General features: G+C 47.0%; 1 protein-coding gene across 5 annotated transcripts in view; it reads right to left on the minus strand.

The window, feature by feature from the left end:
• LOC123335168 (adhesion G protein-coupled receptor E2) overlaps positions 1 to 13589 on the minus strand; it is a 71632-nt gene that overhangs the window by 45966 nt on the left and 12077 nt on the right. For 4 of the 5 annotated variants that reach the window (XM_045166740.1, XM_044948244.2, XM_045166739.1 and 1 more), the window contains exons 2-8: positions 9041 to 9094; positions 8607 to 8726; positions 7912 to 8067; positions 2788 to 2934; positions 2655 to 2701; positions 2464 to 2541; positions 1890 to 2067 (exon numbers count right to left, since the gene is read on the minus strand). In XM_045166740.1, coding sequence (XP_045022675.1) covers positions 1890 to 2067; positions 2464 to 2541; positions 2655 to 2701; positions 2788 to 2934; positions 7912 to 8067; positions 8607 to 8726; positions 9041 to 9094 — 780 coding nt within the window. Of the gene's footprint in view, positions 1 to 1889; positions 2068 to 2463; positions 2542 to 2654; positions 2702 to 2787; positions 2961 to 3438; positions 3560 to 4462; positions 4595 to 7911; positions 8068 to 8606; positions 8727 to 9040; positions 9095 to 13589 lie in introns of all 5 variants that reach the window. The other variant, XM_045166742.1, reaches the window with a different exon arrangement.

The following is a 13589-nucleotide window of genomic DNA, read 5'->3' on the forward strand; positions in this document are numbered from 1 at the left end:
GAGTCAGTGATTTCTATCTAACCATCTCATGCTCTGCTGCCTCTTTCTCCTTTTGCTTTCAATCTGTCCCAGCATCAGGGTCTTTTTCAATGAGACACAGATATACTATATGTGTTTATATAGTATATCTGTTTAATTATTATGATGGAGAATTCCTGGCCATTTAGTGGTTAGAACTTGGGCTTTCACTGTGGTGACCTGGGTTCAATCCCTGGTCAGGGAATTAAGATCCTGCATGCTGCATGCCATGGCCAAAAGAAAAAAAAATAGGCAAAAGGACTTGAGTAGATAGATATATTTCCAAGAAAGGTACAAAAATGCTCAACAATGACATAAAAAAAATTAAACATCCTTAGGTATAGAGAAATGCAGATTAAACCATGATGCAATCTCTCCTGACAGCTACTAGAATGGCTATAATGACAGAAAAAAAATGGAAGCAACAGGTGTCACTGACAATAAGGAGACTGGAACCCTTGTACATTGCTGTTGACACTGGAAAATGGAAAAATAGCCGCTTTGCGAAAATAGTTAGGTAGTTTCTCAAAAAGTTGAAAATAGAACTACTGCATAACTCAGCAATACCACTCCTAGCTTTTAATTCATTTGTGACTCAAATGAATTAAAATAGATACTCAAGCCGATACCTATACATCAATATGCACGGTAACACTGTTCACAACAGTCAAAAGGTAGAAACAACCCAAATGTTTTTGGAAACATATTTATTTCTATTTATAGGAACTATCCAGGATGGAAATCCATAGGGACAGAAAGCCAATAACTGATTGCCAGGGCTGAAGGAAAGGAGAAATTTGTGACTGTTTAGTGGACAGAGAATACCTTTGCGATTATGAAAATATTTTAGAAATAGAGGTGAAGGTTATACACCTCTGTGAATACACTACTACATGTCTCCAAATTGTACACTCTGGTTAAAATGGTGAATTTATATTAAGTGCATTTCAACTTAATAAAACAAATCAGACTTAAATAGCAAGTAATAGTAAATTTATACACTTCCAAATTTAATACCTTGTTTTCTTTTGAAAAGAAAGTGAAAGTATTAGTGACTCTTGTCTGACTCTTCACGATCCCATGGACTGTAGCCCACCAGACTCTTCTGTCCTTGGAATTCTCCAGGCAGGAGTACTGGGAGTGGATTGCCACTTCCTTCTTTAGGGGATATTACTGACCCAGGGATCGAACCCATGTATCCTGCATTGCAGGCAGATTCTTTACCATCTGAGACAGCAGGTAGTCTTGTTTTGAAGCCATTTATATTTTATCATAAATTCTTCAGTATAATTATTTTCTTTGCTGATACTTCATTTTACAATGAAAGTTTAGTTTTTCGTTTCTTTTTAACCTCTTTTTCTCTCTGTTTTTCACTGAAGTGCACTTGAACTAGAATATTATAATAGTTTCAGGTGTATGATACAATGATTTGATATTATCATACATTACAAAATGATCACCACACTAACTCTAGTTACCACTCATTTCCATATATTATTGACTACATTTCCTATGCTGAACATCGTTGGTGGTGGTTTAGTCACTACGTCGTGTCTGACTTCTGCAAACCCCTGGACTGTAGCCCTCCAGGATCTTCTGTCCATGGAATTCCCCATGCAAGAATAGTGGAGCAGGTTGCCATTTCCTTCTCCAGATTCTGTACCTTACATCCTTTTATTTATTTTACAACTACAAGTTTGTACCTATTAATCCCTCTCAACGATTTTGCCCTTAACCTTTTATTTTAATTTGTTTATGACATTAACTGGGAGATATAAGCATGGTCACTTTGCTCTAGTGGGATTGGAAGAGCAAGGAGGCAGGGAACAAGCAAAGCAGGAACCTGTGGTCAGACTCAGGTACTGACTTACCTATGCCTGCAGATGAATTGAAGGTAAATGACCCTTTAGGCAGTGCCTTGCTCACCCCTCTCAGCACATTTTCCAGGCCAAAGGGCAGGTTAGTGACCACAAAGTGCTGCTCTGAGAAGGGCAGGGTTTTCAGGTCCCCGGGGGTCTCCAGCAAATCACCCATCTCCTGTACGAGGTCCTGGGGGGATGGGGACACAAAGCCAGTAGCCCATGCATCTGAGAGGCTGTATGAAGTTATACCCAGTCACAGAGAACAGACTAAAGAGACTGTCTGGGTGATACAGGTGGTACTGGATGGGATTCCCTGTGATTTTTGCCCCTTCAATCCAGCCACTCTGAGGTCAAACTTTTTCATTAGTGTCAAGGATGATGTAAACACAATATCCAGAAATAGGGAAAGGAGAGGGCATTAGTAGGTGTGCCATGGTGTTCAATAGTCACTACACGTGTCCACTCTTCCCACCCATCCTGTGGGAGAGCACACCATTGTTGTTGGGGTGTCCCTTTCCAGATCAAAGTTTCCCAAGGCTTCTATGGGATGCTTCTGCCTGCCTCCCTTGGGCCTGCCCCTTACCTGAACAGTGTTCAGGACTGAGGCTGAACTGAAGTTTCTGCCCAGATCCTGGATTCTTTTATAGAAGTGAGACAGCCCCTAGGGGAGAAGACAAGGTGGTCAGAGAGCCTCATGTGAGTCTGGGAGCTTGGGGGAAATGAACGGGCTTTGCGGAGAGATTTCCTGCTGCCTGTCCCTTTGGGGCCACTCACCTGGCTCTTGATTCCAGAGGGAGCAGTCCAGGTGGGAAAGGAGATCTCTGCAGGGGACAGGTGAGCAACTCATTAGGTGTGGCAGTGTCTGTGTTTGCTGTGGGTGGGTCTTAGATCAGGGCAGGATAGGTACCTTTACAGATGGTGTTCCTTTGCTTATCCTGGAATCCAGGTTTAGGCTCCCAGCCTTGGCGGCAGTGGCACCTGTATGAACCCACAGTGTTGACGCAGACGGTGGAGTTGTGGCACTGATGCCACCCGGAGCTACACTCATCCACATCTGGGGGCAAGAAGGAGGGGGTCAGGCTCTGCCTCAGTCCTGTGAGGCCCCTGTCCTCCTTGTGCCCCTTTTTTTCCCATATTCGTTCCCCAGGAGGTGATGCCACCTCCTAGAATCAAGGACAGCACATCCTTGAGTAGTGGATGCTGTGAAAATATATATAGGGAGTGTGTAAAGTTCTGACAGACAGCAGATGAAGCAAGTACAGCTTGTGAAAATACTGACATATCCTCTTTCCAGTTGGTAATTAGCTGTTGCCTGGGGTCCCTGGGAGCCTTCTGCTTGGTATCCCAGCTCCTTCTCTAGGACCCCCCCACCCCTCCAAGATCTTTTCACATTTAGCCTCAAAATGCATAACACCTTACACAGCAGGGGACCCCCAGTGATCTTTCTGTTTGGTTTGTGTGGGTACCAATGAGTATATAATTAGATGTTTTGAGTGTGGGTCCCCAAGAGTGTATAGCCCCTGAGCTCTAAACCTTTAAACAATCTAAACCAGACTGCTGTTTGGGCCATTGGATCAGCTTCCAGCCAGTGCGACAGCAGCACTCAAAGCTGCCCATGGAGTTGAGGCAGTGGGTGGAGCTGTGGCATGGGTTTCTCCCAGAGGTGCATTCATTCACATCTGAGGAAAAAGCCAGAAGATCAGAGCTACCCCCCTTCACTCACTGCACCCATTCTTCAAGCCCCTTCTCAGATTTCTTAGTGCTGCGCTCTGAGGACACCCTGTCTCTGCAAGTTACCTGGCCTGTTGGGATACAAATGTGTGATAGCATTTTCTATGTAAAAGTTCCATAAGCTCAGATCCTCCCTGCAAGGTGGACAGGGCACAACTTTGTGGGTGCAGGAGGCTCTGTGGGCTTCTAACCAGGCAGGTTGTAGCACTGATCACGACCCACATGTGACGTGGTGGGTGAGGGGGAGGCACCACTGCCATCTGGAGCTGCATCCCTGCCTTTATTAGAACAGAACCCAGAGGACAAGTCCTGTGCAGCCCAGGTCTCCCAGCTCGTCACTGTGCTGAGGACACAGCTCTCCTCATAGTGCTGCTGCCTCTTCATTGCCAAAGATTGTTATGGCAGCTTCCCTTAAGATGATTCCAGCTGGGACGTTGTCCCTATTTTTAAGAAGAAAAATGAGGCAAAGATAGAAACTGAGTCATGGAAGCTTGACTCCTCCATCAATGCTCTTACTCACATTCTCTTTAGCCCTGAACCGAGCTTCCCCCTCTGAAAGCCAGAGGTGACACCTCCCTCTGCTCGAATGTAGCAGATGTGGAAGGGGTGAGGTCTGGGGATGTTCTTGGGGGGCAGGGAACTCTACAAATAAACCCCAGGCCCAGAAGACTCTGCTGTCTCCCTGGTCTGTGGTGGGACCATTTGAGGAGGTGATCCTTGGGCAGGGCCCCAGCAGGCCCTTGGTGTCACAGGAACCTGAGTCTCGTCTCCCTCATTCTTGGGGGTCTCTGAACCCCCTCAGCTCCTTCCTCAGCTCCAGGCCTGCCTCACACTGTCTTCTGAGGGTCTACCTGTGCAATGCCTCGGGTCCTCTGGGCTGAACTCCAAGCCAGGTGGGCACTGGCAGGTGTAGTTGCCCTCAGTGTTGATGCAGACGCTGCGGCCTTTACAGACTCGGGGTCTGTGCTGACATTCGTCCACGTCTGCAAGCGGAAGGAGAGGGTGATGGATACCTGCTGCTGTGGACAGTCTTCTGGTCTGGATGTCAGCCACGTTTCTCAGCATAGAAGCATCCAGAAGGGCCCGCTCTCTCTTTCTTTGTGAGTGGGGGCCTCTCCTCATTCATATTGAGTTATGCTATGGAAGAGCATGGTGACCCGGAGGTTCTGTTGTCTAGAAGTGGCCATAAGTGGCCCAGTTGCCCAATCTGCTATCTCTGACTCCATGAGCCTCCCTGGGAAGAAGCCAGCTGGGATGGGGGCATCACAGCTGCCCGTGTCCAAGGCTAAAGATTTGGACAAAAGGCCTGGGTGGGTCTTCTTGGTAACCGAATACAGCTTTGTTCCTTGAGCAGGGCCCATCTTGGTTCCCAGTGATGCATTTTGTCCTGACTTCCCCAGGGCAAATGCTGCCACTGAGTTCTCCTTGGATCCTGCTGACCCTGGCAGGACAGTGCTTTTCCATTCATGCTAACTCTGAGACCCCAGCTCTGTGGACATGGACAAAGACCCATCCCTGAGTCATGCAGCTCAAGGATGAGGCTTGTGGGCAGTTGTGAAGAAAATGAAAATGAAAGTGAAGTCGTTCAGTCGTGTCCGACTCTTTGCAATTCCGTGGACTGTAGCCCACCAGGCTCCTCTGTCCATGGGATTCTCCAGGCAAGAATACTGGAGTGGGTTGCCATTTCCTTCTCCAGGGGATCTTCCTGACCCAAGGATCGAACCCAGGTCTCCTGCATTGCAGGCAGATGCTTTAACCTCTGAGCTACCAGGGAAGCTCAGTGGGCAGCAGTCTGTGCTGGACAGTGGGTTTGATGTCTGGCTAGTCAGCTTTAGGGCTGTGAAGGTGCCTTTATCTGATTCCCATGAAGGCATACCCCAGACTGGCAGGAAGTGATGAGAATCCACAGCTGAGCAAGGCTTATGATGGGTGAGGGCTGGGTGGCTGGAGCAGGGAGAAGGTGCTCATGGGCGAAGGGTGGCAGGTGTTTCTGCCATCTTGACACTTGGCCTCCCACTAGATATGTGGACATGTGCACACTGCTGGGTGGGGCTCAGCCTCCACCTTCTGTCCTCACATGGTCTGGGTCATTGTGAAGTCTGGGTTGACTTTCTTAGTAGAAGGTCAGACCAGAGGAAATGGTCCCTGGTGACAACTTATCATTTAGACCATATGGAAACCTCTTCATTTACCTGATTCTTCCAGTGAGTTGGGGGTTGACGTCACCCTGCCACACCCCTGACACAACATCCTCCCAGGCCCCAGTCATCAGAGCTACCTCAGGCCCAGTAACTGAAATTACAGGAGAGGGTCAGGTGGAGCCTTGGGTAGGGAAATAAATGGAAGCTGAGCAGTTGAGATGTTGCATCAGGGTGCCAGGAGGCATCTTCTCCAGGCAGTTTGCTGGCAGGGTCAGTGATGGCTGGGGACAGTGGAGCATTCCTTGAGTCTTCCTCCTCTCACATTTCTGGATGGGGCCCCAGAGTCCACCATGACCCAGGGTCTCAGAGGCCCCAGTGGGGGCAGGTCTTCTCCCAGATGGTACTAACAGTGGCAATGAGGACAGATAGTGTTCAGGAACACACGGTGCTGTGACCACACTGAGTATCTTGAATGTCACTTCCTCTTTTGTTTTAAGAAGATAAGAGGCCATGTGACAGTGGGATGTTCTGAACATCCAGAAGAGACCCTTTGCAGAGGTTCTGAGTCTTCGGGTTCAGTGAGGGTTGGGAGACTAGATAGGCACACAGGACAGCTGTCTGATGCCTGGAAAAGTTGAACAAGGAGCCCAGGGTCCCAGCCCAGGTCTTCTTCTCATAGCAGACCTCATGGCCTGAACATGGATGGACATATACTTGGGTGCAGCGAGGGCTGGAATGCTGAGGTGGGGAGTGTAAGACAATCCAGCTAAGCCTGTCACAGATCTAGGTCTTCAGGCAGAAGGTTTTGATGCAAACCAGCAGCTGGCTCTCTCCCTGTCATCCACCTTGAGGTCTGTTGAGGTCCCCTCCCACTTCAGTCTTCTCCATCTATGTCTCTGGAGGGTCTCACAACAATGGGTGAGCAGCCCCCTTAGTGCAGACACACTGAGTGGGATCAGTGATCACCATGTGCAATTGTGCAGGTTGCTTACTGCACAAGAGTATCTGGCCAATGAGGCAAATTGGGGGAGGAAAGTCAACTCAGTCTCCATTCCCCAAACACACAGTAGGCCTGGAGATGAGGGACCTTTACTAATTTACTGAAGGCTCTGTCTTCTGACCAGGTCATGAGTTCAAGCACAACAGCCACCCACCGAGGCTGCTATAGACTAGCAGGGACTCCACACAGATGCAGGTCCCCTCTTCCCTCCCACTAGGGAGGCTCTGCTGCCCTCTGTCTGCAGGGCAGGAGGGAAGGGACTGGGCCCACAGTCACTGGCTCTTCTCCCTGTAGCAGGGTGGTCAAAGAACCCTCTTCAGAGTTCTCTGTACCCTGAGCTCAGCATTCTTCTCACCTCCCACCTTCTCTCTCCTCCCCTCCTCACCCTCAGTATTCAGGTCTATCCCTCTTCATGGACCCCTCTCTGGAGTCCTGTCTGACCCACTGCTGGCCCCTTGCCCCTTTCCCTACCTGCCTGCTCCCCCTGGAAGTGGGGCAAAGCCTGGTGATGTGTGGAGGCCATGCTCCTCCTGGTCCTGGTGAGGGAGTGGGCAGGACAGCTGCTCTTGAGCACCCACCCTGGGGCAGAGCCCCCAAGGATGCCCATTATGGAGAGGGTATGTTAGATCATGATAACCATAATTTAAAATCCCAACAGCCATCAGTGTTTTGTGCTTTATGACCTCATATACCTTTCCAGCAATTCTATGAGGTAAACACCATAATTCCTCCCGCCCCCATTTTTTTATAGTTAGGTAAGCTGGGGCACAGAGAGAGGTGAATTAACTTGTCCAAGGTCACATAGTGATCTTGGCAAAGTTGCTTTTGTTTTTATTTGTGCAAGATAGAGGTACTTAAAAAAGAAAACAGAAAATCACAATAATATTATCACATCTCCCATGTTAACAGTGATTTCTGAATAAGTGTCCTGGCCAGTGTCACACATGCAGCTCTCAGGTGGCAAAGCCGGGACCTGGGTCCCTGGCTCGTACCATCTGCCTCTGTGCGGGTGGCACAGGTACCTGTAAACTGTCCCAACTCAGACCTGGGTGCTACACCTGTAACCAAGGTCCTGTCCCCTGGATGCTTCAGAAATGACTCAGCATTTCGGCCCTGAAACGTCAAAAATGAGAGGCAGGAAATGCAGCCTCATTCTTACCGCGACATGTGTTCTCACTCTCATTCCGGAAGATTGTTGCCCCAGAAACAGGCTCATATCCTGGGCTGCATGTGCAGTGGTAGCCCCCTTCCGTATTCTGGCAGTCTGCTGAACTTCCACAGTACACTGGTGAGGGTGGTCCACACTCATTGATGTCTGGAACACAACAGGGCAAAGGGTCACCTCCCAAAGATGTGTGTCCCCTCAAGACAGAGATCTCCATCCCCTACCTTACTCTGCAGCACTGGGCCTGATATGTAATCCATGTCTTTTTGGGACAATTTAGACTCTTGGTCAATACTGCTGAGTCTAGGATGCAGCTGGAACAAGCCATCCCTGAAGCTTGTGCAGTCAGCTCTGATCTTCCTAGCCCTCTGACTGGCACCCCAGATTGGAACACAGTAGGCAGTGCTGAAGTGGGGAGTGGGTAGAAGTTCTGCATCTCCCTCCTCAGTCCTGAAAGGACAAACTGAGGCTCAGACTCCAGACTCTTGAAGACCTAGCTCCTCTCCAGGAAGCCAGGATTATTCATGTCTCATCTCCCCACCTTTGTATCTTTTTGTTTTCCTTTTTTCTGTGCTTGACAGTTCTGAGGACAAAGCCTGAGGCACCCATCGAATATCCATGTCTCCCATGGGTACTGGGCTGTACCCCACATTCTCTGCATGTCCTGCCACCACCCCAAATCTTCGTACCATCACAGCTCTCCAAGGGGTCTGTGAAGATCTCCCCAGAAGAAGAAATGAATCCTGGAGTGCAGCGGCAGGCGGTGCCATTGACACATGAGGAGTTTGGAGGGCACCGCAGAGCACAGGCTGTGGGGGGCAGAAATGGGGATGGAGACCGTCATCAGAAGTTCCAGAGAATGAAAGAAAACTATCATCTGGGGGTCCATGGGCAGAAAGGAAGGAAGCATGAATGGGGGGAAGGGAGGGAGAAAGGGGGAGAGACAATGCTATCCAAAGGGGTAGAGCTTAGAACACTCTGGGCATTTGGGTAGAAGAAACAATTTCTCTTGTTCCCAGAGAACCATTTCTGAACCTCACTTGAAAAATAAGTCTCCTTCTCTCCCTTGTTGGTGAGAGAACCCAGACCTTGGCATGCATTCTCCACCTTTCCCCAGACTCACCTTTACTGTTCTGGGCTGTAGGTCCCATTGGAAACAGCAGCAGCACCAAGAGTCCTGGGGCAGAAAGACAGAGATGACAAAGATAGGAAAATGGAGCTTCAGTTTCAACGCCTTCCTGTGGCCACTGCCTCCTGGGGGAGATGGTGGTGTCTCCGCTGCCCACCACTTTCCAGCAGCCTCCCCAAGGTTCCTGTGTTTTGCACAGAACTGAGGACTCTGCCTTTCCCCTGCATCTCCTGGGACTCCCCAGGGAATCAGTTACTGACAGGCACAGCCCTCATGGAACCTCAGATGCTAGATGTAAAGGGCCAGAGTATACACAGGCAGCTGATGACAAGGGCACATCTTAGAAACTCCAACCTCTCCCAAATGAGGGGGCATATTTGAAGGAGGAAGAAAGTCCTCAGTTTGGTGCCTTTGCCCATACTCAGGTTCTTGGTCCTCTGGCAATAGCCTAAATCTCTCTGGATTTCTCTCCAGGATGGTTTCTCCTGTTGGAGTTACATGTTTCATGACACATAGAAAGAGCATGGATATTGCAGTCCAAGTTTGGAGTTAGACAGTCCAAGTCCTACCTCATGATGATGTCAGCAGGTCATGGAACCCTGGAATCAGGAGAGGGTGAGGACAGGTAGATATGAGAACTAAGGTATCTGCGGGTAGATCCAGTCTGCCCTGGATAAGTGGCCTCTCTAGGTTCAGCAGCCATGGCTGCTATGGTTCCCTGCAGATGCGCTCCTGGCCTTTCTATAGTGCACTGAGGTCAAAGCTCCTCTCCTTGATCTCAGTCCAGGCCTGAAATGAATCACTGACAGCAGTAGGCTTTGTGATATGAAACCACTGTGGGTGTAAAGGGATCAAGTCTACCCTACAAACAGTACCTAGTCTGTCATCCCATCCAAGTGAGAAGTTGAACCCTAAGAAAAATCTTTTCAGAGCTGTGTGTTTTCCAGGATCTTTCTTCTTAGGCAAAGATAAAAAAAAAAAAAATCCTCCTCCAGGCTGTACTGCCATTTCAACACTGTTATGTGACAGAGGATCCTGGTGAAGAATGGATTTGAAGACCCAAGTCTGAATATAAACTTTCATTTGGTGGCCACATGTCTTTGGAAATGCCACCTGTCCTTTGAAGCACAATTTCCCCAATGCAAAATGAGTTGTTCTTCAGTTGTTAAGTCGTGTCCAATTCTTTTTGGCCCCACAGACTGCAGCACATCAGGCTCTCTGTCCTCCACTACATCCCAGAGTTTGCTCAAACTCATGTCCATTGAGTCAATGATGCTATCCAAACATCTCTTTTATTGCCCCCTTCTCCTCATGCCTTCCTTTTTTCCCAGCTTCAGGGTTTTTTTCCAGTGTGTCAGCTCTTTGCATCAGGTAGCCTAAGTATTGGAGCTTCAGTTTCAGCATCAGTCCTTTCAAAGAATATTCAGAGTTGATTTTCTTTAGAATTGACTGGTTTGATCAAATGAGTGCAATGGTAGTAATAGCATAATAGCATGAGCTTTATTTCAGTTGTAGATGACTGAAGACTAATAAGGTTTAGGTGGAGAAGGCAATGGCAACCCACTCCAGTACTCTTGCCTGGAAAATCCCATGGACAGAGGAGCCTGGTAGGCTGCAGTCCATGGGGTCGCTAAGAGTCAGACACGACTGAGCGACTTCACTTTCACTTTTCACTTTCACGCTTTGGAGAAATGGCAACCCACTATAGTGTTTTTGCCTGGAGAATCCCAGGGACGGAGGAGCCTGGTGGGCTGCTGTCTCTGGGGTCGCACAGAGTCGGACACGACTAAAGCGACTTAGTAGTAATAGTAGTAGTAGTAGATAGTATGGTTAATTTTATGTAACAATGTGGCTGGGCCACTGTACCCACATATTAGGTCTCACACTAGTTGAGATATTGCTGTGAAGGTTTTACATGAACTAGCATTGTTTGGCAGGAAAAAAAATTTCTTTCATCTTTATCTTATAGTGGACCATAGTTGATTAACAATGTTGTGTTAGTTTCATGTGTATAGCAAAGTGATTCAGTTATACATATACATGTATCTAACCTAGATAGCATATTCAAAAGCAGAGACATTACTTTGCCAACAAAGGTCCGTCTAGTCAAGGCTATGGTTTTTCCTGTGGTCACGTAGGGATGTGAGAGTTGGACCGTGAAGAAGGCTGAGTGCCGAAGAATTGATGCTTTTGAACTGTGGTGTTGGAGAAGACTCTTGAGAGTCCCTTGGACTGCAAGGAGATCCAACCAGTCCATTCTGAAGGCGATCAGCCCTGGGATTTCTTTGGAAGGAATGATGCTAAGGCTGAAACTCCAGTACTTTGGCCACCTCATGCAAAGAGTTGACTTATTGGAAAAGACTCTCATGCTGGGAGGGATTGGAGGCAGGAGAAGAAGGGGATGACAGAGGATGAGATGGCTGGATGGCATCACTGACTCGGTGGACGTGAGTCTCAGTGAACTCCGGGAGTTGATGATGGACAAGGAGGCCTGGCGTGCTGTGATTCATGGGGTCGCAAAGACTCAGACACGACTGAGCGACTGATCTGATCTGATCTGATTCTTTTACAAATTATTTTTGCATTTAGGCTATTACAGAATACTGAGCTGAGTTCACTGTGCTATGCAATAGGTGCTTGTTGATTATCTATTTTATTTATTTATTTTTTTCTATTTTTAATTGCCGGGAGCCAGCACAGGAGCCTCCGCCCATAACAAGGTTATGTGGGAGAGTTCTGGTGGGCAAGGCAAGCCAGAACTTGAGGGGTGCCCCTCTGGGCCTGCCTGAGCATCTACCCCAAAACCAGAGTCTGCCTTCTTTACTGCTTTGTGCTCTCACCTACACCTCTGACTTTACTGGGGGCTGTCCCCCCCCCCCCCAATCTCCCTCTCTGAAAAAGAATTAACTTACAGCTCCAGTTAATAAAGTTCCTGGGCGTGACAAGAGTGTTTTAGTTCAGTATTTGTTGGAGAGCTGGTTTGGTGGTGCAGAATTCTCTCAGCTTTTGCTTGTCTGAAAAGCTTTTGATTTCTCCTCATACTTGAATGAGATCCTTGCTGGGTACAATAATCTGGGCTGTAGGTTATTTTCTTTCATCATTTTAAGTATGTCTTGCCATTCTCTCCTGGCTTGAAGAGTTCCTATTGAAAGATCAGCTGTTATCCTTATGGGTATTCCCTTGTGTGTTATTTGTTGTTTTTCCCTTGCTGCTTTTAATATTTGTTCTTTGTGTTTGATCTTTGTTAATTTGATTAATATGTGTCTTGTGGTGTTTCACTTTGCATTCCTATACACTAATAATGAGAAAACAGAAAGAGAAATTAAGGAAACAATTCCATTCACCATTGCAACGGAAAGAATAAAATACTTAGGAATATATCTACCTAAAGAAACTAAAGACCTATATATAGAAAACTATAAAACACTGGTGAAAGAAATCAAAGAGGACACTAACAGATGGAGAAATATACCATGTTCATGGATTGGAAGAATCAATATAGTGAAAATGAGTATACTACCCAAAGCAATTTATAGATTCAATGCAATCCCTATCAAGCTACCAACGGTATTCTTCACAGAGCTAGAACAAATAATTTCACAATTTGTATGGAAACACAAAAAACCTCGAATAGCCAAAGTGATCTTGAGAAAGAAGAATGGAACTGGAGGAATCAACCTACCTGACTTCAGGCTCTACTACAAAGCCACAGTTATCAAGACAGTATGGTACTGGCACAAAGACAGAAATATAGATCAATGGAACAAAATAGAAAGCCCAGAGATAAATCCACGCACCTATGGACACCTTATCTTTGACAAAGGAGGCAAGAATAGACAATGGATTAAAGACAATGTCTTTAACAAGTGGTGCTGGGAAATATGGTCAGCCACTTGTAAAAGAATGAAACTAGAACACTTTCTAACACCATACACAAAAATAAACTCAAAATGGATTAAAGATCTAAACGTAAGACCAGAAACTATAAAGCTCCTAGAGGAGAACATAGGCAAAACACTCTCTGACATACATCACAGCAGGATCCTCTATGACCCACCTCCCAGAATATTGGAAATAAAAGCAAAAATAAACAAATGGGACCTAATTAACCTTAAAAGCTTCTGCACATCAAAGGAAACTATAAGCAAGGTGAAAAGACAGCCTTCAGAATGGGAGAAAATAATAGCAAATGAAGCAACTGACAAACAACTAATCTCGAGAATATACAAGCAACTCCTACAGCTCAACTCCAGAAAAATAAATGACCCAATCAAAAAATGGGCCAAAGAACTAAATAGACATTTCTCCAAAGAAGACATAAAGATGGCTAACAAACACATGAAAAGATGCTCAACATCACTCATTATCAGAGAAATGCAAATCAAAACCACTATGAGGTACCATTTCACGCCAGTCAGAATGGCTGTGATCCAAAACTGTAAAAGCAATAAATGCTGGAGAGGGTGTGGAGAAAAGGGAACCCTCTTACACTGTTGGTGGGAATGCAAACTAGTACAGCCACTATGGAGAACAGTGTGGAGAT

This window comes from Bubalus bubalis, chromosome 9, assembly GCF_019923935.1.
Source record: "Bubalus bubalis isolate 160015118507 breed Murrah chromosome 9, NDDB_SH_1, whole genome shotgun sequence".
Lineage (NCBI taxonomy): Eukaryota > Metazoa > Chordata > Mammalia > Artiodactyla > Bovidae > Bubalus > Bubalus bubalis.